The 25922-nt window shown below is 42.0% G+C and overlaps 1 protein-coding gene across 14 annotated transcripts in view; it reads right to left on the bottom strand.

The window, feature by feature from the left end:
- Positions 1-25922, bottom strand: part of DLGAP1 (DLG associated protein 1) — a 320351-nt gene that overhangs the window by 235377 nt on the left and 59052 nt on the right. For 10 of the 14 annotated variants that reach the window (XM_060028714.1, XM_060028716.1, XM_060028715.1 and 7 more), the window contains exon 2: positions 16341-16555. In XM_060028714.1, coding sequence (XP_059884697.1) covers positions 16341-16555 — 215 coding nt within the window. Of the gene's footprint in view, positions 1-16340; positions 16556-24876; positions 24991-25922 lie in introns of all 14 variants that reach the window. The other 4 variants (XM_060028724.1, XM_060028726.1, XM_060028725.1 and 1 more) reach the window with 1 other exon arrangement.

Raw genomic sequence — 25922 nt, 5'->3', positions numbered from 1 at the left:
AACGTATCTGTTCCTGTGGTTTTCCGTTGTCTTTTTCCCTCTAGGTTGGTTTGTTTTAAAGTAAAATTTGTGTCTTGCACATTGGAGACAATAAATACGAGGTTTCTGGATAAAGCATTTCAGATTAGGTGCTTCCATATGTTAGCTCATTTAATCCTCACAATATTCACTTAATTATAATTGGACCATTTTAAAAATGAAAAAAAAAAAAGACCTTGCACTCAGAGAAGTTAAGTAACTGGTTTAAGGTTGCAGAGCGGTGAAGTGCGGATCTGTACTCGGGTCTGCCTTTTCTCAGTATTTTGTGCCGCTTTTATATCGTCAGGTCTGCGATCTAATTGTCACTAGTGGGCCCCTGAGGAGTGCACATGGCGATGATGGGAGAGGGAAGAAGACAGAGGGGTGTGGCCGAGAGAGCTGCCCCTTCTGTGGGGTTTCTTCCCAGCCTTCCTCTGCTTCCTGGTACTCTGCCTTTAACAGAGTCCGGGGCAGCCAGCAGACTCAAAGGACAATTGTTATATTTTCAGTATTTTATCATGTCATTGAATGAGTAGAGGTGTTTTTTGCTTTGGTTTTTTAAATAAAGGAGCACAGAAAACATTATTAATGTATTTAAATTATCATTTAGATTTAACGTAGTTACCTCCGGGGCACAGGAAAGGATCAGGGAAGGTGGACAGATGCTCACTACCTTTTTTTCCCCACAATACTCAGCTCAGTTTCTTGCAGTGTTGGTGGTTGCTATGGACAACTACTTAACCAAACTCAGGGAAGGTCCAGGGTGTTGAGCGGTACAGGTATTTAATAGCTTTACCTTATGTTGGGAAAACAAGACAAAACAAACTAAGATTTTTTTACCCTAAGGGTCACTTCTCCCTCCAGCTACTACTAAGTATTTCCTCTACATAAGATGATAGTTGTTTTTTTCAAAACAGCCAGTGCCAGAGGAGTGGGAAGAAAGATCTTAACTTATCTTCCAAACAGCTCAGCCAATCTCAATATATTCAGAAAGGAAAATAAGCTGGAAATTTCTAGCTGTTGATAAAATATCACCATGACTGTCAGTTAAAAACCCAAAACCAAAAATCTACTTCTTTTTACAATGGCCCCTGGATTGTTTTTCCAGTGGTAGGTTGTTTATATTCAAGCCCTGAGTGGCGTAGTCTTAGAACCCCGTCCCGCATGCAAGGAATTGAAAAAGCAGCCTTTATGATTATACCTTTTGATTTCGGTGGCTGGGAACATATTTCACTTTATATCATGCTTTTTGCTTCCTTTTCATTCTCTTCAAATGATCAAGGGCTTTGAGATCCTAAGACCTCATGTTTATTAAAATAACGTTTAAACTCTTTAGCTCATTACCGCACTCTTGCCCAAGATTTAGTATCGCAACACCAGAGAGAAATAGTTCTTTTTCTTATAACTAAGCCCTTTTTAACCTTTGTAGCTTTGCATACAGAATATTCCCCAACAGGGACTCCCCTGGTGGTCCAGTGGTTAAGAATCCGCCTTCCAAAGCAGGGGATGCGGGTTCAATCCCTGGTCGGGGAACTAAGATCCCGCATGCCATGGGGCAACTAAGCCCATGCGTTCTAGAGCCCGCATGCCACAACTAGAGAGCCGGCGTGCCCTGGAGCCATGTGCAACACTAGAGAGAAGCCTATGTGCTGCAACAAAAGATCCCACGTGCCGCAACTAAGATCTGATGCAGCCAGATAAATATTAAAATTTTTTAAATATTAAATTTATTTAAATAAATATTAAAAATATTTTTGAAAAAAGAGGGAATTGGTTACCTAAATTATTGTACACACATACAATGGGATACTTTGCAGTTGTTAAAAATAATTTTTTAAAAAATGTTAAACTGCATGCACTTATATAAAACAATGCTTAAGAAACATTTTTTTTTTTTTTTTTTTGCGGTACGCGGGCCTCTCACTGTTGTGGCCTCTCCCGTTGCGGAGCACAGGCTCCAGACGCTCAGGCTCCGGACGCGCAGGCTCAGCGGCCATGGCTCACGGGCCCAGCCGCTCCACGGCACGTGGGATCTTCCCGGACCGGGGCACGAACCCGTGTCCCCTGCATCAGCAGGTGGACTCTCAACCACTGCGCCACCAGGGAAGCCCGAGAGATAATTTTAAGTGAAAAGAACCAATTGTAGAATAGGTGTGTGTAAAGAAAGTGTAAATGTGTCTATGTAATATATGCAGGGTACATTTCTGATACACAAGAAACGGTTACAATTCTTACCTCTAAGGAGGGGTAAAAAGGGATTGGAGAGGGAGGGAAGACTTTTATATACTATTAAAACATTCTTTGGTGCTGTTGAAATTTTTACGAGTGTTATTTTTACAATAATAAAAAAGGAAATCTTCCCATTAAACAGAAAGGAGAGGTGCGTAGGCATGGCATTTGTTGTGATGTAGGGTATCACTGTGACAAACAAGAGAAAATAGCAATAAAAAGGGAAATTACCCATTCCTGGTTGACTTTTGATATTTTTCTTTACCTGTTTAACTGCATATCACCTCTTCTGCTATCACCCTGGTCTACACTTCTAGCATTTCGTGTCTGGGTCAGTGCAACTTCCTTTACTTGATTTCAAACTCTCTGCGTATGACTTGTCTCTGGATTACATCCAGAGGCAGCGTAGTACGGTGGTTCATGGTATGGGCTCTGGATTGAAATCCTGGCTGTGGAGCTCCAATTCTGTACCCTCTGACAAGTCAGTTAACCTCCTGTGTTCCGGTTTCCTCACTGAATAATCCTACTATAATAATTTCTGTCTTATAGGTACCATTAGAATTAGCATTTTTTAAAAATTTGTTTTATTGAAGTATAGTTGATTTACAATGTGTTAATTTCTACTGTATAGCAAAGTGATTGTTATACATATATACGTTCTTCTTCACATTCTTTTCCATTACCAGTAATATTATTATATGTACTGGCATGTAGGGAGTGCTTCTAGGTGTTAGTCATTGTTATCCTTTGAGATCAATTTTTGGGTTAAAATTAAATATACACTACCTATGTGGAAAAGAATCTGAAAAGAAACATATATATTTATATATCTGAATCACTTTGCTGTGCAACTGAAACTAACACAACATTGTAAACCAACTATACTTCAATTAAAAAAATTAAATACACACTAACAAAAAACACAAATAATAAAAAAACAACAAAATTAGAGAAAAGCACAAGAAAGAAAAGGAAATCACCCATAAAGCCTCCCTAAGAAAGAACGAATACTGAGATGTCAGAAAACATCCATCTAGATGTAGATACCCGTGAAAATAGTATAGCATAACCTTTCATCTGAATGGGAGAAAAACCCTCCTATAATTGACTTTTCACTCCACACCATACAGGCCATCTTTCTGAAACAAAGCATCCCTTAATTCCCCTTCTGTCACCAACAATTCACTCTCACTAACTGGATTAAAACAAAATGAATTCTCTGGATATTTAAGGATCTTGCTTACAAAAGTCTTCACTATCTTTCCAAAGACAGTTTCCCATTTTTGAATACCCCTCATGTATCAGTCAACTTGGTTTCTTTATATTCAGACACCTTTCCCCTTCCCGGTCTGTTACTTCTGAGTAATTATTCAAATTCCAGGCTGAATCGTTTCCGTTTTAGGAAGCCATCCCTTGCTATTTCTACTTCCTAATCATTTCCTATTTCCTGAACAAATCCAGCACTTATAGTCGGAGGTAACGTACATAATGTAATTGTGAAACTTACAAATAATGATACAAAATAGTTTTCATCACTCTCGGTGCTTAATCAGAGAGTTGCAGTACAGACCGAATTTTATATTTCTCTTGTCTTCCTCAGGGAATGTAGCTGCTGAAAACTTTGATTTCTCTGGAAAGAATTCTTGACTGAGCATGACAAAACCTGGGTCCTAAAACTTGCCCAATAACTTAAGCAAGTCACTGATCTTCTCTGGGCCTCCACCTCATTGTAATATAACAGGGTGGGAATCATCTCTAAAGTTCTTTCCAGCTTTGCTTCTAAGATTTTTCTTTCATCTTATCTCAGAATCAAGACTCCGTGAAGATACTGTGCAGTGGCATAGAGGAAAATGTTTAAAAACTGGCTCTCTGGGAGGAAGAATATCTGATTGGTAGGGTTTGTTGATTTCCGTGGTATAGATATTCCCATCATGGCCAATATCAAGTTACCAGGGTGACAAAACCAAGTGTGGAGTTGGGAGGAGATGTGAACCCTCGGCTCTCATTGGCCAGTTGGACCCAGACGACACCGCTGAGTGATTCCTTAAGATGAGGAAGTGCACAGTCTCAGGCTTAAACAATGTAGCCGGTCCTTCTAGTCCTTAGCTGCTCTCATTCTGAAACTCTGACACAACCTTTCTTCACTGAGTGGAGGAAACAAGGGAAACAACCAGGGAAAGTGTCCCAGCTTGGCTTTTTAATCCCAGCCTCTCCAGACACGACCTCTAGGACCAGCCCGATCCTCTCAGGTACGTGCACTCACAGCCAAGTGTCCATCTTTCTTGAAATCTGGCCCAGGGGTGATGATACCATGGTGGTGGCAATTTCATAGGCAGTTGGTAACCTGGATCTATGCCTTGAGTTCTCAGCTCTGCTTTTTCTGGGAAAGAGAAGTGGTGCAAAGAACTAAAAGAAGTTTCTGAGCTGGAAGTCAGGAATGGTGTCCAGATGGCGAGGACAGTCTTGCTGGGGGAAAAGTGACCAGAGTTCCACTAGGCAGTGGGAGGAAGAAAGCTGGAGTGGAAAGCAGAGCTCAGCTCTACCTCGTGAAGTTCAAAACCATGCGGAACCCTTCGACTATCTGTAAAGTGTTGTTTAAAATCAATTCTAAATTCCTTCTGAGGCCACTGAGAGGGTCAAATGAGATGTACTGAAAACACTTGGTAAACTGTTATCTACAATTATTTATCCTGAAAAATAGGCTTGGAAGCAAATTAAGGTATTCCTAGTTATCAGGATAGATGAGCAAATATATATCGTCCTCATTGGTTTATTTGGGTTCACAGATAAGTTGGACAGGGTGCGAAGCAGTTACCGCAATCACTGAAGAGAACCCTTCTCCAATTCTAAAAGGAGTAGTTAAGGCTGATTTGTTACATCCACTCCCCTCCTCTTCCCAGAACTAGAAAGGACGGGATTCCCCAGGTGAACTGAGGGAAATGTGCCCATGTTCAGCGTGGATGACAGTACGAGGCATGGCTGCATCATATTTTTAACACGGTAATGTGTACCTGCCAGGCTGAGCTTCCAGCCTCCAGGTGGGCTGACGATGCTCAGTGGGGTTGGGAAAGAACAGGGAGCTTTCTGAGAACCACAGATTCAGAGGCAGAGGGAGGGTGAAGAGTCTGAGCGAGCAGAGACACAGCCAAAGGGTGGAGGGCGGATGTGAGATCACAATTTATCTCAGCAACTACAGGCGAAAGCTACTCCAGGAAGCTGTCGATCAAGGCCCTGTAAGCAGGTAGGGACGGTGTAATGGTGAGTTAGCACCAGTCTCCTTGGGATTGCGCCAAGGGCTTCACAACCAGCTTTATTTTATTTTTGGCCGCACCGTGCATCACGTGGGATCTTAGTCCCCCCACCAGGGATCGAACCCGCGCTGCCGTGGAAGCACAGAGTCCACGCTGTCGTGGAAGTGCAGAGTCTTAACCGCTGGACCGCCAGGGAATTCCCCACAATCATCTTCAGATAGCATTGGAACCCCCTTTGGCATGGGGAACAGAGGAAATAGGCAAGCGTGTGAGAAGGCTGTAATTACCGTGAGAAAGGTTTCAACACAGTGCTTTCGGAGTTCTGAGGAGGAAGAAATAACAGCCAACAGGGGGAGGTTAAATTTAAGAGGAAGACTGAAAAGAATGGGGACTTCCTTCTACTCTTCTCCACCATTAGATTGTTAGTTCTAATATACTAGGAACCCTGACTACTGATATATCCCAGCGCTTAGCTCATAGTAGTAGGTGGCCAATGATAATAATAATGATGTAATAGCTAACATAAATGGGGCACTGACCATTGCTAGGCACTGTCCTAAGAGTTTCGCATATGCTACCTTTCCCAAGCTTCACAATTACTCTTGAGGTAGGAAGTATTACCATCCCTGTGTAACTGGTGAGGAAGTTGGGACTCAGAATGGTTAAATAATTTTCCCACAGTAACCCATCTAGAAGTGAGAGAGCTATGGTTTGGAACCCAGATAATCTCGCCTCAGAGCCTGCACTCTTGAGCAACATTCTATCGTGAGCCTTTTTTGAGTGAACAGATGAAGAGGAGATGGCATTCCTGGGGTATAGGGTGGGGAACGGCATAAACAAAGGCTTTGAGGACCATTACTGCTGTTCATCATGTACATCGAGCTCTCCATTTCTGGGCACGTGGCAATGCTGCACTTCTCTGCCTCTTTGAAATTAGCGTGGTCATGTACGTGGCTTTAGCAATGAAATGTGAACACAAGCGATGTGCATCACTTCCAGGAAATAGTGCCCTATTCACTGCATCCTCTTTCTCTGATTCAATAACCACGGGACCACTGATTGAGATATACCTTCAGATATACTTTCTGGGTATCTGAGTGAATACAATGAACAGAGCCTCCTGCCAACTCATGATGGACGCAAGAAATTGTGTCCAAGAAATAAACTTGTAAGCAAGAAATAAGCTTTGGCAATTTGGGGTTGTTTATTAACCTGGCCTATCCTAGCTTGTATATAAATTAGTACTAGAAATTGGCTACTCATGTAACAGCAACAACAACAACAAAATAACCTAAAATATGTGGCTATGGTTATAGGATTTGGTAACAGGAAGCAAGGTAATTATCAGAGTCTGGAAACATACTGATCCATGTTATACAGTGGTGAGTCATTTGGTAAATTGTTGTCTATAACAACTAGGAAGGTAGATGATGTAACAAATGAACGCATAACTCTAGGGGAAGTAGTTGCAAAACACATTGTTAATAAAATGTGTTGATTGCTCTTGGCAGCCTTCAACAAGGTGTTATGTACTTTGAAATAAACTCAGAAAAGAATTGGTTAAATACAAGTAGTAATGAAAGGGAATAAGAAGAGTCTAGGGGCTTCCCTGGTGGCGCAGTGGTTGAGAATCTGCCTGCTAATGCAGGGGACACGGGTTCGAGCCCTGGTCTGGGAGGATCCCACATGCCGCGGAGCAACTACGCCCGTGAGCCACAAGTACTGAGCCTGCGCGTCTGGAGCCTGTGCTCCGCAGCAAGAGAGGCCGCGACAGTGAGAGGCCCCCGCACCGCGATGAAGAGTGGCCCCCGCTTGCCACAACTAGAGAAAGCCCTCGCACAGAAACGAAGACCCAACACAGCAAAAATTAATTAATTAATTAATAAACTCCTACCCCCAACATCTAAAAAAAAAAAAAGAGTCTAGACATTTGTGGACTTGTGGGATTGGAAGAAGCAACTGATCTCAACCCGATTTGTAAAAGGTAAACCCAAGAACGCCTTTGAGTAAAGAAGACATGATGAAAACCACCCTGTGTGGCAACGTTCAAATCAAGGACATGGCCCCCTCACTCCATTGTTAATGCTTCTGAATGGAGTCAGATGATTTAGAATGAAGATACAGTTAAGTGAATCTTTTTGATTAGATTAAAATGCTTCAGGGAAGAGCGGCTAATAAGTTGATAAGCTGAGAGTATCTGAGATAGAGAGAGGCATCAGGGTAGGAAGGCAAACAAATAGAGCAAAAATGGCCATTGCATCTCCAAGGGTTCTGTGTGACGGTTGCTACGTGGAACTCACTGGAACCAATAGGTAAGAAGTTGATTATGGTCTTGAGAGAGCCGTACTTCCCAAAGCATCACAAGCCTAAATTAAAAGACACAGCAATGAGAGGAGTCCTAAAATGTCTCTTGGCTCCAAGGAGAACATGTTCCCTGATGTGTACTTTGGATATGGTCATGGAGGATAATAGGAATGGAACAGTCTCCCAGGGAGCTGGATGACATGGGGGACAAAGGCCAGAGAAGCTGCTCCAGGGAGCAGAATTGCAGCCTAATCAAGAAACATTCCCTCCCCCAGAGTTGACAGCATCCTACCCAGTGGGGATTTCAGAATTGCTATGGACCAGTGACTACTGTTAGCTCCCATCTCCTTTTTGAATGGGAATGTTTATTGTGGATGGTTTGACCTTCTCCTGTCATTATGTATGGGGTGTATGGGAGGCAAGTCGTTTATCGTTTTGAGTCTGCAGGTCTCCAGACGCAGAGGAGCCATATCTGGACCAGATGTAGCTATTATAGTGCCTCATTCCCTGCTCTATAAGCTATCACACATCACCCACAGACAATACATTTTGAGGTTGAGGGGCTATGATAGGACCAGGACAGGGCTTTTGGGTTTTCTCCCCTTGATGGTGGTGGGGCATGAATATATTTTGTTTGTGGGAGAGACAGTAAGCCAAAAATTTTGTGTCCAGACACACTTTGATAGTCATTGGTGCTGTTTGCCAAATATTGTTTTGTGCATCCATGTCCTGGGCACATGGTAAGATTGCCTTTGTTGCCCTCTTTGAAGATAGACGTTGCCACGTCACTAGCTTTTGCCTATAAACAGGAACAGAGGGGACCTGTCCCACTTGCGAGAGGAAGCGTTAAGACCCTGTGCTCGTGCTCTGCCTTGGTGACTCTGGGAGCCTTTGTTGATGTTTTGTATCCATAACTTGGTCCTGGGTGACCAAGGCGAGCAGAGTTCCCTACTGACCCAAGATGGTCAGGTAGCATGAGCAAGACATAAAGTTTTGCTGTTAGAAGCCTCTCTGATTTAGGGGTTGTTTTTTACTCCCAGTATAATGTAGCCTATCCCTAGGACAGGCCTGAAGCCAGCAAAATAGATCCTAAGAACAATTAGGAGCTCTATTTGATAGAAGCATAGAATCCTTGTAAGAGGAAAGCAGGGAAGAAGCTCTCAAGGGAGGGAGAAACTCTGAACGCTGCTGGGGACCATGTGAAGAGACACATGGGGTTCAGAAATGATTTCGCGGTGACCTGGTAGAAAGTCTCTGGGAAGAGTGGTTGCCAAGAGAAGCTAGAGGCAGCTAGACAAACTGGTCCATTGCAGTCATCCACGTGAGTGAAGGGAAGCCCTAACGCTTGAGGAGGTGAGAGGTGAACCACAACATTTCAAGACTGAATTTAGGAAAATGGTAATTTAGTTGATTGAAGCAGAAGAGTCAGGAAGAGAAGTGATGTACTTACGAAGCAGTGAATTATGTGGGCACCTTGAAATCTCATCTTCCTGCATGCTTATCTTAAAAATATAGGATCAGTGTACATGATAAGACTTAGACTCCACAGGCTGGAAAAATCTGACACAGAGATTTGGTCTGTTCCACCCAAATTTCCAAGCAGAGTTATCAATGTGCTCAGAGAAAGGGAGTTCAGGTTGTTTTAAAAGATGCCTGGGAAAGTTGCTCTCAAAATTCCCAAATTAATTTATGCAAGAATTAAAAACTTTGCAGTTAGAAGTTCCTCCCTGCAGTCAACCTAAATTCCTTTGGCTCCAGTTTTGATCTCATTTCTTTCTGTTTTATATATAGGGATGTTGATGGTTTTGTTATTCATATGCGTCCTCTGTAAAGGTACATGTACTTGGGACTTACGCCCAGCCTCCCTCAAAAAGGATGAGAGGCGGCTTCTCACACATCTGCCTAGAGGCCCTTTTCAAGGAGCTGTTTTCATTCCTGCCATCTGAGGCCCATGAGATTTCCTTAATGATATAAAATGACAGCAAAGCTAATAACTTGAACTATCCTGACAAAATAGTAAACTGTAAAAAAAAAAAAAAAAATCCCCAAACAACAACAACAAAACCCTCCCCGTGCCAGGTAAAGTAGATTTTTCTGATCAGAGAAAAATTCTGAACAAAATGATCAACTTTAGTACTAACAGCCTCTGAATTTTAATTCCTTTCATTTCTACTGTGCCTGCCTTTGCCATTTTTAGATTTGAGAGTATATCCAGCTATATATATATATTTACTCCTACTTGACCCTGGAAAACCAGATTTTAGTAAAGCATTTAATAAAGTTATTGAAACCAAGGTGTACGTGCCTCACACAGTACTTTAATATTAAAGGTGCTGAATAAATGTTTGTTACATGAATAAATTAATGAGTGAGACACGAATAAAATTTCTGACTATTATTAGCGTGTTCTTTATACCTGGTTGTCTGCACTTTTAACAGGGAACACAGATATGAAATTGAGGGAATGGTTGCAAACAGATGGGCAAAGGAAAGGAGTTTTAACGCTCTTTGCAAACAGAAGTCTCCCTGGCAGGATAGTAAGTCGTATAGCCTAAAAGGAGTGAGGACTCTTCATTTCCAGAACCCTCTCTGGGGTCTTCCCTTGCCCCCATCTCTCCACTGTCTCTAAGGCCTTGTTGACACTGCCACACCTGGCCGGGGCATGTGAGGAAGGCCCAGCTGACACACTGTAGAGACACAGAGCACACACGTCCCAGGTTTGCTACTACACTTGTCCCGACCCGGCTGAACCCAGGCTCCCAAGAGGCCATCATTTCTCCCCATGACCCCATCAGCCAATGCCTACTTAACTCTTAATCTCCTCAATCCTTTGGTCGTTTGATCTTTCCTTTCTTTACCCCAGGCCAAGCCTGAGTCAAGATGTTCTCAAGGCCCTTCCTGTTTCAGCTGCATGTCTGCCTGCTTGCACTTCCAGGTCAGAACTTATTTCACTGCAGCCTCTGACATCCCCCTCAAATCTGCTCTGAATTCTCCATATCTGCCTTGAATGGCTCCTTTTCCTGGGCACCCAGTTGATCTTCCTTTTCTCTTCCATTTTGGACCCTCTTTCATATCTTTTGCTCATCTCTGCAGTCTCGGTGAGTCCATCATTCCAACCAGCTTTTTATACTTTCTGCTTTCAACCCCTGGCCTCATATCTTAGTTGACATGTAACCTTGGACAAGTTATTTAATCTCCCTAAGACAGAGATTCCTCATTTGTAAAGTGGGGAAAATCTCATGTATGCAGTTATGGTGATTAAACAATCAAAACAAAGCAAGACAAGGAAATGTAAGCCCTGAGCACTCATTCAGGCACTTAGAACCTCATTAAAACTGAAATCTCTCTCCTGTGTTTTAAACTTTCCATTCCTTCTCTCTAAAAGGCATCTGAATTTCCTTTCATTCCTTCACCTTCCTCAAAGACACACAGACAATTCGTTCCTCTCTGAGGCTGTGATCATCGCAGGGACAGTGCAATCAATGCAGGCTCCTTTCCAAAATGGTCTTTGCTAAAGAGCAAGAGACTAGGATACAGACTATGATACTCACACGCCCATCTCATTTGGAGAAGGGTATTCACACCCCAAAGAGAGACCTATTTTTTTTAAGCTGGGCATGGTGACAGAGGCTGAATATAATAGGCAATTACTTGTACCAGTGGTTTTGTTTGTTTATTTTGTCTTTTAACCAGGCTTGTTTTTCTAGCAGTGGGTTGAAAGGTATTTAGATAATTTGTCTATGAGTAAATGAATGAGTTTCCCTGTTTTAAATTTTGTCCCATTTCTTCTTATTTTTGGGGGGGAGGGGTTGCGAGGATAGAGGGTATAAGAAGACAGTGTTATGGTTGGGAAAGATGGGAAACTATCCTGAGTTTATGTCACAGAGGACGTAAACTCACAATTTTGTAGTGTTGGGTTATGCTAGTCTGTTCGTCCTCCCATTGGAAGGGGCATCTGCTGCTACATGTTACAGTTACTGAGGGACAGGAGCGAAATATCAAAGCATTTGGGGAAAACAGAGGCATTTCCCTCCACTTAAGACAAAGAAGGAAAGATGTACGTGGCTACGTTCTTCAATATGGTTCACATCCTTAGGAAAAAAAAAATCGCCGTGCTTCCATCTTCATAGCCCGTGCCCTCTCCTTTTTCTGGGAAGAGAAGGAATACAGGAAGCTGTAGGTGGGTGGGAGGGGCATGTGGAATGTGAAGAAATAGCAGAGGACGTAGTGTGTCTAGAGAGACAAAAGGGAGAAGGAAACTTCTACATAGATAAGCAAAACAAGACACTCTAGCAAGAGGCTGCAGTTTTGGGTTCCTGATGTAGAACTGACTCATTTTAAATCTCCAGAATTAAAGCTGAAGGAGAACAACCCCATCTGTCTCTTCTCAAATTATTTCATTTACCAATACTACCTTCTTTTGTCTTCAGACTGTGAACTGCCAGTGCTTTGTGCTTCATCCTTATAATTATACACGTTAGTGCTGAAAGTTTCCTCAGAGACCATGTAGACGAGGGATAGCACCTTGTGTCATGGCTGGTCAATGAGAAGTGTTTCAAAGTCTATAATATCAGAGGCTGACTATTTCTTCCAGGAGAAATTTTTTCTTACTGCTTGGATGAAGGGATAAAGAACTACGAAGAGATTTAAAGTGTTATTTGCTTAGGATAATGGACATTTATTTGAATTTAACTTTAGAATCTTTTACATGACAGCTCACTTAACATCATTTTTTAAAAGTTCTTTTTACAGTCTATTGAATAAAAGTCCACGATGGGATTTGAACATGGCTTTAACTAATCATGGAAGCAGACAGGAGTCTCCTTTCCAGAATAAATAGCATATTATAGCAAATCCAAGTCAAAGACTTAAATCCCTCATCAGAGCCAAGCTGTGGTGACCTGCTTTGAGGGAACTTGGGCCTCCAAACCTCTCTCCTACTTGCCTGAGAATTTACTATTAAACATTCAGAAGTTCTTTTTGAAAATACTAATATTCTCGGGTGATATGCCATTTCAAATTCGTTGTTCGTTAATAATGAAGAAAGAAGGAAAAGCTAGCAGTGAGGGGAAGGGATTTGTTACTATCTGTGGGAGAAGAGAAGGGAGTGGGAGGGATAATGGTCCCCAGAGAGCAGCTACAGCAGTTTTGCAGCCCAAAGATGGAGTTCATTGTCTCAAGACTCCTTCTGACTCCAGAATGTTCCACTGACCTTAGGCCTGAGCTACCTGAAGACACAATCATTGACATTAAGTAGTTGAAGAAAACTAGCCTCAGAAATAAGGTCTCAAGATGCCTTTGGAAAACAGAAAAGAAAGAAGAAAAACAATGTAAGAAAGTGTAGGAGTGCCTCTTCTCCAACATTCCTGAGAGAAGATGGGAGTTGAAAACCTCAAACAAAATGTTTGCCCCATCTCACTTGGCTAATTTTAGTTATCTTGGTTCATGGCTATGATTCAGCCCTAAAGCTGTGAATTGCTGAGGAGGAAGGAGGAAAAAAAATGGACTTAAATGTCAAAGAAGTAGGAACAAAAATATAGTTTTCTTTTTTGGGGAACTAGAATTCCAGGATATGGGGATCTTTTTTCTTATGAGGGATGGAATGCTTCGAACTAGAAAAATAATGAGCTCCAGTCAAAACATCGTCAAGAAAGAAAAGAATGGATGATGCGTTACGTCATGTCCGAAGTTTTGCTTTCCTAGTGTATTCCCCTTCTTTCCCTTGTGTACCTCTTGAAATCTCATTAAACTAGACATCACTGAGACACCTATGTTGTTGAGTATGATGGAAGCTTAATATGTGGACCGTAAGGGGAAAGGGAGCTCCTGGAGCAGATGAGGGAGAAATGAATGGAGACAAACAGACTATGACAAATAAGTCTGGGGGAGGTGATGGTAGCACAGGGAAGAAAGGCGTGTTTGAATGACGGTGAGCTGTTGTCTTGCCAACTAAAGAATAGAGGGTGACAGAGGTGGTTTGGTGAAACTCCATCCTTAGAAAAGAAAAAACATTTTTCAGTGTAGTAGGTGTCCCCTAGTAAATTGGGTACCATTTGGAATTTCCATAGGTTTGGAGGAAGAAAAGCACAGTCACTACTCTAATACTCAGGTACCTGACCTTTCTACCATCAGTTTAGCCACTATCTGTGTGTTCACCTTTTTCTGCTCTTCAAACTTCTGAACAGTAAAAAAATATATATAGGATGGTTGTAAAAACAGGCTCCAGGACATGAAAGGAAGATAACATCAGGTGGAAGCAAAATGAAAGAGTTCCAGTGACTTCAGAGCAGATTCCCCACAGCCCTGAAGCTAATAAGGAGATGGGTCCGAGACTCAATGGTGAAAGCTGATTTCTGCACCTCCCCTGTCCTCAGCCTCCTTAGAGCACTCCCCGCACCCTCCCCTGTGGCTCTGCTCTTTTCTGTTCTCCTCGGCCCTGGCAGGACTCGAGCAGCAGGACTCATTGTATCTCATCCCCCACAACCCAAAGCGTCATGCATCTGATGTGACATGCATCCCAATAGGTAAATGAATGGGAGATAAAGGGGGTGGAAGGGACTCTGGAAGTTGCAGAATCCCACTGCTTGGTTTGCATTTGAGGATACTGAGATCTTGAGGGTCCAAGTGAATTTCTTGCCCAAAGCATCCCCATTTTTTTTGCATCTTCTAGAAGATGTCAGTTAACACCACGGCTGTGACTACCTTTAATTGCCTCTAGGGGAGAGATATTCTAAAGTTCGCAGAAGATACTTACTTCCCAGAAGGTTCCTTGCCATCCCCCCCGCCCCCCCCCCAGTTTTCACACCACCTCGGCCCACTGCCATTATTACAAATCCAGTTCTTTTCAGACTGGCTCAGTTCTTTTCTGAGCCTCTGTGAGGGGTGCCACAGTGCAATGAAGACCCGATTGTACTTTCCATTTCTGTGATCAACTGTTACCTTGTGTGGCAGGGTTAGGGGTTACATAGTATTTCCCACACTGATATGTCAAAGTCCTAAATTTAATACCTGTGAACATGACCTTGTCTGGAAATAGGGTCTTTGCAGATTTAATCAAGTTAAAAACGAGGTCATTATTGATCCAATATGACTGACGTCATAAGAAGACAACCGCGCGAAGACACGGAAAGTAGAAGGCCAGGTGACGACAGAGGTGGAAATCAAAGTGCCGTAGTTGCGAGCCAAGGAATGCCAAGGGTGGCCGGACACAGCCAGAAGCTAGGAAGAGGCAACGAGGGATTATTCTTTCCAGGTTCAGAAGGAGCGCGGCCCTGACAATACCTTGATTTCAGACTTCCAGCTTCCAGAACTGTGAGATAATAAATCTGTACTCTTTCAAGTTCATGGTACTTGGTCATGGCAACACTAGGAAACTATCACCTGCAGTAATAAAGGCAAAGAGGAAGGGTAACCAGAAGCCGAAGGAAAGAAAGAGCTGCTTTTCTTGGGTTGGTTTACTAATGTCACTGGTATTCATTTTTCATTGAAATGACCCACAGTGGTTCCACACGATCCTCTGAAAAAAAGTTCATGAGGAGACCCTCTCTGTCACTTCTTTAAAATATAATATATCGATAGTTTGCTATTTGAATACATGTCCATGATAGAAGTCAGCTGTTTTTTAGTATTCTGGGTTTTAATAATCTAGTTTCTTCTCCTCAATCTGATGGATTTGGTCTTTTTTCTGTTTTATTTACGTTGCCTTTTAATATTTTATTTTGTAATGCAGTATAAGTGCACGGATAGTAATATGTATTTCCTCAAAATATGAATCAAAGGCACTTAAAAATACTAATTACCCATCATACTTTTTTTAGTCCAAATGATGTTCCCCACGATGATCTGTTCCAAGGCTCTGATTTGCTCTCCAGAAATAATATTAACGATTAAATCAGGCCTTACAATAATCAGTTTCAGTAGTTTCTTTTGTAATGCTGTTCTCTGTTTACAAATAGCACACACTGAAGTAAGGACTACTTAGAACCATATTTCTCAAAACAAACAAAAATGTTTAAGGTCTTACAAATTATAATATGCATCGAGTGTCCAAGTTTAAAAACATCTGTCAAGAATTTTCACACATTACCCCATTTTTAAGTATAGCCACATTCTATAACCTTCTCCAAGATAATCTACTCTATTACTCAATCATCTGAAAAATTCAAGAGTTTTTTAAGGAAGCATTGCCCCATAGATTTAGTGGCTAAACAACATCCAAGAGTGGGGATACACAGATATCCTCATTGGTCAGAAATCTTAATTCTTTTTAGGGGCCATTCTGGATCATTGCAAACTCTTTTGGAAGGTTGGGGGCTCAGCTTATGCTCTATGCAGGGCGCAGCTGGATGCCTGTGTCTTTGAAGGCACTGGGATGTATGAGTCAGACCCAAGGTCAAAATCAATAGAACATTCAATACCTCACAGTGCTCCATCTGTGGGGTGTTTTCTGCCCCATTTACGCTAGAAGTGGCAAGAATGGATCGTAGGTGATGATACAGGGGGCCGGGCTACCGGAAGTAGAGCGTGGGAAACACTTACTTGAGTGTGGTGAGTTCTGTAAGGGATGGCTGAGTAGCCTTGAGATAGCTTTCCCTTCGCGCAGCAACTTTGGGAGAAGGCTTGGGGCTGGTGTCCGAGTCCCCGCTGTCTTCATCTCCCATGGCCTTGATGTAACTGCCGCTCCGCATTCTGCGGCAGGGAATTTCATCATCTTTACCTCGAGGGGTGTACCCTGTCCATTCATCCTGAGGGACCTATGCAGATACAAAACAGACAGTTCATGCTTTATACAAGTCTATCTTCTTCTTTTCTTTCCTGACTGTGAATATGGGTAATACGGGTAATTATGTAAAACTTTAGGCATTAACTTTTCAACCATAGTGTTTTACCATAATTGGTCTGAAAATATTTTGAATACATGCCCATCTATGTCTCAAGCTTTGAAAGAACCTGGGTACTGGGAAAAAGTATAACCATTTGATTCACTTCTCCGTTTTCTCACGCTGAAAATGATTGTCAGGCATACGGGTGCCGGTGGAAAGCGGTTTTATTAGAGCTTTTCAATGGTTTGTTTTCAGTTGTTATTTAAAATTCAGGAATGTTTCTCCTTTGCCTTCCCTGCATCTTCCATCTCTAGCATATTGTATCCATAGTGCTTCCTCCTAACCCAGTGGTCTACACCAGATGCATTCGCTTCCCAAGCACCGATTCTTTCTGAATCCTCTTAATTTGAATTCAGCCTCCATAGAGTGCTTGAAACACTCTCTGAAGGTTTCCGATGATCTCCTCATGAAAGCTAGTGGCACTTCCTTAATTGAAATTTTTCTTGGCCTCTTCACACACACACACACACACACACACTCACACACACTCAAAACGCCTCTTAAGAGTCTCTCCCCTTTTGGCTTTCTGGTTACTCTACTTACCTGAGTTACCCACTACTTATCTGGATTGTTCTTTCCCTCTAGCTTTGCTGGATCCTGCTCCAAGTCCCTAATTGTGGGGACCCCTCAAGACAACGTTCTCAGCACGCTGTTCGTTTTTCTTTCTACAGTCATTTCCTTTGAGTTCAGCAGGGCACCGTACTGTGCTACAGAGGGCTTCTTTCTGACCTTATTTTCAGTTCTTAGATTCCCCAGTTCAACATGGACCCAACCTAGGGTCTCATATCTCCTCCATTGGGTAAAAGAAATGCACAATAATGGCCCCTCTTTGTATCCATTAAGAAGTAACAAACATCCTACGTACTGTGCACAGCACGCTGCACAGGGCTTAATGAAAAGAGACCAGAAAATGGGGAGGCTGGTTCTTGGCCTCAACAGAGGTGAGAAGACAGAGCATACAAAAATTTGGCAACAGTTCCAAGTCAACGTGTTAGCAAGTTTAAGATGGGGTGCTGTAGATGGACTATGCACTAAGGAGACACTAGGAACAGGAGTTATCAGTAATGGTGATAGGGAAGGAGGATCCAGGAAGGACTCCCGGGAACTGGCCAGGTTTGCACTGAGAAGGTAAAAAGGTATTGACTATTTTCATGCTAACTATTCCCTGATTATCCATTAAATGATGCCATGTTTCATTATTAACATTGAACTCGGCTAAGAAATTTGCTTACAGGATCTTGTTTCATCGATGCAACAACTCCGTGTATTTTTCTGTATTTCTCGGAGTAGAAGCAGAAGCTCAGAGAGCTTAAGAAATTTCCCAAAGACACATAACTAATAAATGGCAGCACTAGGGTCCAAAGCATTTTAACTCAAAGATGAGTGTTTAGTCAATCTAAGATTTATGATTAATAACATACACATTTTAAATCTAAAGTGTTAACTGTCCACAATGATACACACACAGAGTAGACGTCGATTTTTAAACATTATCGGTTCTAGGAACTGAGGACAGACATTCCACTAAAAGCACTATGCTTTCCCCCTTAATTTATACATTTATCTATATAATTTGAAAACGTATATCTAGAAACATCAGACTGAAGAGATGCTACTATTCCTGGACCTGAAAACAGTGGTTGGTAGGTTCTAATGCTGAAAACTACCAATGAAGTTTGGTTAAGCTTCACCATACAGCTTATTTTATTTAACAAACTCTTAAATCATGCTTCCTATGTGCAGGCACTGTTCTAAAGGCTTTATACAGGTTAACTCATTTGATCCACACAGCTAAGGGCACTATTATTATCCCCATTTTACAAATGAGGAACCTGAGGTTATGTAACTCGCCCAACGTCCCAGCTACAAAGGGGCAGAGTTCCAGCCCAGCAGCTCCTGGGGTCTTGCCATGACCATATCTGATGCTGTCTCTCTCTGTATGATCTTGTGGCACCTACAGAACTGAACAACTATAGTCCCATGACACCTTTGTCATCCATCACGTCTGATCCATTTGCCATTTATTAATTATGGTAGTAGCAATGTAGAGTTTTTGCTTTTTTAGCTGAAAACCCATCCACATCACCATAGCAACAGGGAGACTTCTTAGGGAAATTATAAATGCTGAGAACAGTCTTGTTTTCCTTCCATTGGCAGGTGAGTCACTGCAAAGATATGATCATACTCAGAACCTCATTATTGGCTCAGTAATTACATCTTATAAATTAAGTTGGTACAGCTGAGGGTCACGGAGGAGGCAGCCAATGCTTGCCATTTCTCAGTACTGATGCACAGCTCATAAGTGTCGCTCTCTGAACTATGTCAGAGACCAATGACAACTTATAAGCTCATAATGCTTATGAAACAAAACATGGCAAATTTTTCTTTAGGTGTTTTGTTTTTTTCAAAGTTAGTTTATGGTAGAAACTTGGTCTTATACTAGAAACAGGCTGCAACTGTTGCTAAGGGAACCAGCTGGGAAGTATTTAATGTGTATATGTTTCAATTAAACATATTTTTCAAATGATATCAGCTAAGAAGTTTACGGAAGTGATTTGCTTTGGAATGGGTTTTAAAAATCAATACATTATTCCTACACTGAAAGGTAGCCTACAATAAATTACATGTAAAATAATACAGAAATTAGCTCCAGGAAAAATGTAAAGAAACAGAACCTCAAGACTTTGGAGAAGAAAAATACTGCTGCTGAACAATAAGGGCCAGCAAAGTCGCTATAATTTGAGCCACAGTTTTTATTATGTCTCTTAAATTTGAAAGCAAAAGAGGAGGCAGTGGTTGGTTACATTGTTTTCAAGGAAAGCATACCAGTTTGTTTAGGGGCCAGGGCATGAAATGTTACTCCCTTTCCATTGAAAAGAAAGGCGAGTCATGTGCTGCAGCTACTATTGTGATCTAGTCAGGGTTGCTGTGTCTTTCTGTGTCAGTTGCACAGAGAGAAAAGATTGAGGCAAATCCAAAGAAAAAACTAACCTTGCAGCGGTCTGAGAAAAACTTCCTATTACTGGTCCTAGTGGTTAGGGGAACGGAAGTCTTTGTAAGAAAGGGAGGCTGGAGCAGATAAAGGAGCAGCCTGGGCACCTGTTGATGACAGGCAAGCCAGATGTCCTGCTTGCCTTCACGAGCTTCCTGGGGCGGTTAGACCCAGTAAACGTTAAAGAAACAGCAATAAAATCAGTCTAATAAAGCTTAGGGTTTAACAACAGTATGGGTTAGAGAAAAAGAGGACTATTTGTTTTTTAATGCGTATGTTTAAGCATGAAACTCCAGTGGAGAACTTTATTTTTGAGAGAAAAAAATGAGGATTAGTGTGCATTTTTCTATTTTGGGGATAGCCAGGCTATAACTTAAACCATATGTCATGGTTCAGGAGTAAAAAGACCTATCTTTGACAAGGAAGGACCATAACCAGGTGCTATCATCCTCTAATTACAGGATGAAGATGCTGTCTTAGTTGAAAGAGTGTCATGGGCACTGAATGATGGGCCATCCTAATGCAACAAGAGAAAATTAATACCACCTAATGGTGGCATGCTTACATTTTCTGTCTCCCTCTTTGCCTCACTCCTTGTCTGCCTCCCCTCTTCCTTCACTTTTGCAAGGTTTTTTTTTCTTTTCTTTTTTCCAGAGAAGGCAGGATTTATTACTTGCAGCAAGTAAGGAAAACACCCGCTTTCCCAAAGCGGTGTCTCTGCAAGTATTTTTTGCTTGTTCATTTTCAAGCCATGGTCTGGGTGCCGGGAATGTGCAGGCAGTGAACCATACAAACGTTGATCCCAAGTTGTGGAGCTTACATTGCAGAAGGAGAGCAGGAAGAGATGGATGATAGACAAGTATACCCATAAATGAACAAGACGATTTCAGAAACCATAAATGCCATTAGGAAAATAAGATGGGGTGATGTGACAAAGGGGTTGGAGGAGAACTCCTTTAACGTGTTCCTCAGCGAAGCCACTGGGAAGAGGTAACATCTACGAGGAGATCAGTTCCGACCAAAGGAGCCAACCTGGAGGAGAGCTGGGGAAGTGCTTCCAGGCAGAAGGATCAGCCAGTGCAAAGTCTCTAGAGTAGGGATAAGCTTTGTGTGTAACTGAAGCCTAGGAAGAAGACGCCATTGTGGCGGGAGAGTCCTGACCAAGAGGGAAATGCCAGGAGAGGCTGGGGAGGTGGGACCAGGTCACACAGGCTCTTGTAAACCCATCTCAAATCTTCCTTCAAGCGGAACTCAGCAATCCCAAAGCTCCCTCCAACTGCTCCAGCCTAAATCCAACTCCTTTATGAAACCTATAGCATGTACCATCTACATAAGGGGTCAGCCAACTGCAGCTCACGGGTGAAATCCAGCTTGCCATTTGCATTTGTAAATAAAGTTTTATTGGCACACAGTCATGCCCACTCATTACGTATTGACTGTGGCTGCTTTTAAATTAGAAGGGCAGAGTTGTATGGTTGTGATGGAGACGGTATGGACCCTAACCTGATCCACAGATTCCTTCTAAGTACTTCAGTTGCATAATCCTACCATGGCATTTATAGATATGACTTGTTTTCTGTGTCTTTGTGTCATCTCTCCAATGGCTCAGTAAGCTTGCTGAAACTGGGGGAAGCCGTACTGCTGAAGGGTTAGGGGCTTGGGCTCTGCAACCAGCTTGTCCAGGTTTGGGTTTCCGCTGGACCACTAAATAGGGACCTCCATGGGCTCATTAATTAAATTCTCTGTGCCTCAGTTTCCTTGTCTCTTTCCTACCCCATAAAGTTATACATGGATTAAATGAGGTAATGACCACGAGCACACAGGAAGTGCTCAATAAAGGTCTGTTTTATGGGAGTTCTGCACTCGGCACACAGATGCTCCCTCATGGTGGGTGATGTTGGCTTTCCAAGAAGACTCTCATGCCTTGCTTTCAATTTCTTTAATAATGGAGGGGCAGAAATAATTGAAATATATTAAGCAAAAACATAAATTTCTAATATACTGCCTACGCCCATCATTTTTAAGTGAGACTGGCCCATCAGGAAATACTCTACATTCTCCGTCCCGGGGACTCATCTCTATTCTGTAGGACCGAGGGGGGAGCCTGCTTCCTTGGGCCAGCTGAAGCTGGCCTGGCTTCCCAGTGATCGAATCTCAAATGACTCCTTTTTGTTCATAAAGCAGAAATCTTAAGGAAAAAGAAAACTCCATGGGAGATATTTTTGTATTTGGAGAAGCTATTTTTCTTCTAGAAACCTTGACTCAAGACCTATGTATTCCAGATGTCTGAGGACGGTTAAGGCCAACAGCCTGTGGTGGTCAGGGAGGTGCTGGGCTGCACGAAGTGTCTGCTCTGTGCAGCGCTTAGTCACTGTGGTGGGGAGAGGCTGGAAGAGAAGAACTAATTAATTCCAACAACAATTTTGCATTCACTCACTGTGTGTGACCTGGAATGAGTCACTTCACCTCTTTGATTCAATTTTTCCATCTGTAAAATGGGGATGATAATAGATGTATAATGAATAGAGATAATGTGTGTGAATATAGCTTGTGAACTTCAAAGCACCATTAAAAATCTGAGAATAAATGTTACAGATCTGTCTCCTCGTGGCTACTTTTCAAGTATGGCGAGCTATAAATATCTTGGGATTAAAAAGCAGTGGTGTTTTAACTAACATCCTTCTAGTCATTAAAGTAGATATTCTAGTATAAAGATATAAAAGCAAAGGGAATATATATATGTAACCCTATGTAAAAATAGAAAAATCTCATCTATATGAAAATATAAATAAAATATATTATTATATATTTCTATTTATAATATATGTAATTTATAACGTATAATATAATGTATATTATATATATTTTATATATCTATAAAAGGTTTCCCACAGGGAACCTTAAAGTGGCATCATTCAAGGTAATTCCTTCTGTCTGAATGTCTCAAACTCTTTGCTAATTTTTTATTCTTGGTGGGGGCAGGGGGAGGTTATCCTACTCCCCTCTTGGCTAATAGGATTTCTATTCTATTCTGAATAGACAAGGTACCCCTACTTTTACACTTCCTCAGCTTTCCCCTGAACTCCAAATGTCGCATTTTACCGAATCCAAGATACCAACGTAAACTCCTCAATACATTTTTGTACCACTAAGAAAGAAACACCACCGATTAAGCTCTGACACTCCATAGATTAAATGATACATTCCAATATCAAAGATGCTAAAACGTGAGAAACATGGAGCTCAGGAATCTATCAAACAGCTTTTTAAAGAATACGTGCAAAAATAAGAACACGAATGGATGTATTCTGGGATAGCAATTATAGAACTTAATGTTTGTATTCCTTAGTGACCAGATTAATAACAGTTAGCATTCAGCTATGTCATGCTTTGGCCCAAAACATAAGTTTACACAATTGTCTCATGATGTTTACAACCGCCTTGAAGGATAGGAAGAGTAAATATTATAATCTCAGTTTATCAGATAAAGAAACTGAAGTCCAGAGAGGTTAGTAGCTAGGTCAGAGTGACACCGCGCCCAATCCCTGGACTGTGTATGGGTCTGCCATACACAGTCCAGGGATGTTTTTTCTTCGTATTTAGATCTTGGTGGTTTTAGGAGTAACAATTGTCATTTTATGATGATCTAAAGAACACAGAGTTCAGATAAGAAAACAACTTCTGAGAGTTTTAAAGTCTGAGGAAAAAATAATTCATAAACAAAGAACTACATGCCTTGAAATTAAAATAAGACACACTACTGCAGACATGGGAAGGCTTACTTTGAAAAGGCCCTTCCAATGCACATGGGGTTTAGCTGAGCTGCTGTCATAGCGTATAACTCAATGTAGATAGAGTCAGACATTCTGTGCCAGGGATGGTCTGGGAGCCGATGGCTGGGAGATGAAGCCATGTGTGAGTGACTCCTTGAGAGCAGATTATCTCAGGATGGGAAGTTGGATGGTGAGGTTTGGAGTAATGAAAATGCGTGAGATTTGGGGAAATCTGAGAGCCACAAAAGGAACGCAGACACTTAGAAAGCCGGGACAGCCGAAATGGAGCATGTGTCCTGAAATATACCAGGGGAGGCGGGGTAATTCTGTGAGCAGTTCTGGGCTGCAGAGATTTGGGAGGAAAACACATAAACCTAAGGCAGAGGTGAGGTTTAGAGCCAGCTTCTATTTCATCAGGAACCAAAGAAGCTGGGAGAAATAACTTAGGCATTTGGTTCATTAGGTAGAAATGAAGACAGTGTAGCAAGGAAGAGCTGTGATTAAAATGGTGGGTATCAATACTAGGCTTGTATTTGCAAGGCTACCCATTAGCAGCTGTTGATTTCTTCAACAACTGAGCATTTCAGTGGAAGCAACCAGGTAAGTGAAGGCACTTGGCTATAGCTGAAGGGGGTCAACCTATTTGGCCTTTCCTGAGCTTGATAAGGAAGGGTAGATAGGAGGAGGCAAACCTGTACTTAGGAAGGGAAAGCTGGGGATCTGAGATAATTACAGAATAAGCTGACATGTATAGAGTAATCTCAAGGGCTGGAAGCGATACCAAGGTAACTTTATTTTAATCCCTCTAGCAGTCCTATGAAATAGACACTCCTGTTTCCATTTTACTGCGGCAAAACTGAACTCAAAAAGCTGGACTGACTTGCCCAAGGTCATCATAACGAGCAGGAGTCTGCATTTATCTGATACCAAAGCCTTTGAGGATAGCGCGCTGCCTCTGATATGCGGATTGAGGGTGTGAACAAATTAACTTTAAAAAAAAAAATGGAGTGCGTGCTCCCATGCTCTGTACTTTTTAAAAATAAAATATAACTGTTGAAATAAGCACACACGGTAGCTTGCCCCTAATTGGCTAGCACGGATAAGAGGGTTTAAAATAATAAATACGGAAAATAATTGTGAGATAAAGCAGCGCTTACTGTCTCACCATGGCGTGGCGCCCTTAACAACCGTTGTTCTCAGTTTTTGCTTAAACGGACGTGGACAGTTTGTGAGGAATCAGAAGACCTGCCTGTCTGCCACGCTTTCAAGGGGGCTGTGAGGGCCTCCAGGCACTCTGGTGGTTTTTCAGCATTTGTAAGAAGGCTTTGCCCTGGATGTCAAGGTCCTGCCTAGCGCTCTGTCCGGAAATGGCTGTAATGCATCGGCCTTCTAAGCACTTTTAGTGAGCTCTCAGATTCCCTACTCACTCGGCTTCTCTGCATCTTCTTTGCAGCTGGGAGAACTGCTTTTCTGCTCCACACAGCTTTCAACTTGACAAATGCGACTTGGCATAAATGTCCCTGTAGCCTTTTTAGCTTGCTCTTTTCAGAGCAAAAGCAGAAAGGAAAAAAAAAAAAAAGCAAGAATAGGAAAATTACAATTACACGATGTGTAGATCCCATGGCCTGATTTCCCTGGCAACCACCCTTTCTAACTCCCCTTGAATCCTGAAGCTGGTGTCAAAGTTAATTTGCTTAAGATTGCTGAAAAATTACCTATCAAGGACAAGAGTAAATACCTACCTCTTTTTAAATAGGGCTAATACCCATGGCCACATCTTTCTCCAAATAACGTTTTAAAATACCCTTGAATAGAATGTTGTAAACAATGCTGTTTGATGGTGATGCACTCGCTGCTACCCTGTGGAATTATTCTCACCCACGCATGTTTACAGGTATCTACGGGGTACCTTGCACCATAGCAGGTCCCAGGGCGATACACCAAAGACATTTCACAAAACACAGTCTGGTCTCAAAGGGGTTTACAAGTTTTAAGCGGATCGGGCAAATCTGGGGGGTGGATGAAGGAAAAGAGTAAAAATAGCTTTAACGCGAATCAAGCTAAGTTGAGTATTAAATTTCAGTATCTCCGAATTACCTACTGGCTTTGTAGTTGGTTCTTATGAATCCTCTTCTTGGTGCTGAAACTGTTCCTTTGGAGTTGAATGTATCTGTGCAAATGCAAAGTGCATTTCCATTGGGAAATGGCACTGCGGGAGAAATGTGGAGGGGCAAGGTCTGTGACCCCTCCAAGGAGGGGAAGGACCCATGGGCCTTTGTGGGGCTGGCAGAAAATATTGCTGAGGTGATGCTCACGTCAAAGGGGGCACGATCTGTTGGGAAGATACCCTTGTGATACCAGAACAAGAAATAGTAACTACGGTACTATATTCCAGTGTCATATGAGGAGAGGGGAGGAAAACACATTTTATTCATTGTCTACCCTGTATTTTGATTGTAGTGAACGTCTGTGG

Source organism: Delphinus delphis, chromosome 13, assembly GCF_949987515.2.
Source record: "Delphinus delphis chromosome 13, mDelDel1.2, whole genome shotgun sequence".
NCBI lineage: Eukaryota > Metazoa > Chordata > Mammalia > Artiodactyla > Delphinidae > Delphinus > Delphinus delphis.
This window is presented reverse-complemented; position numbering and strand designations above follow the sequence as displayed.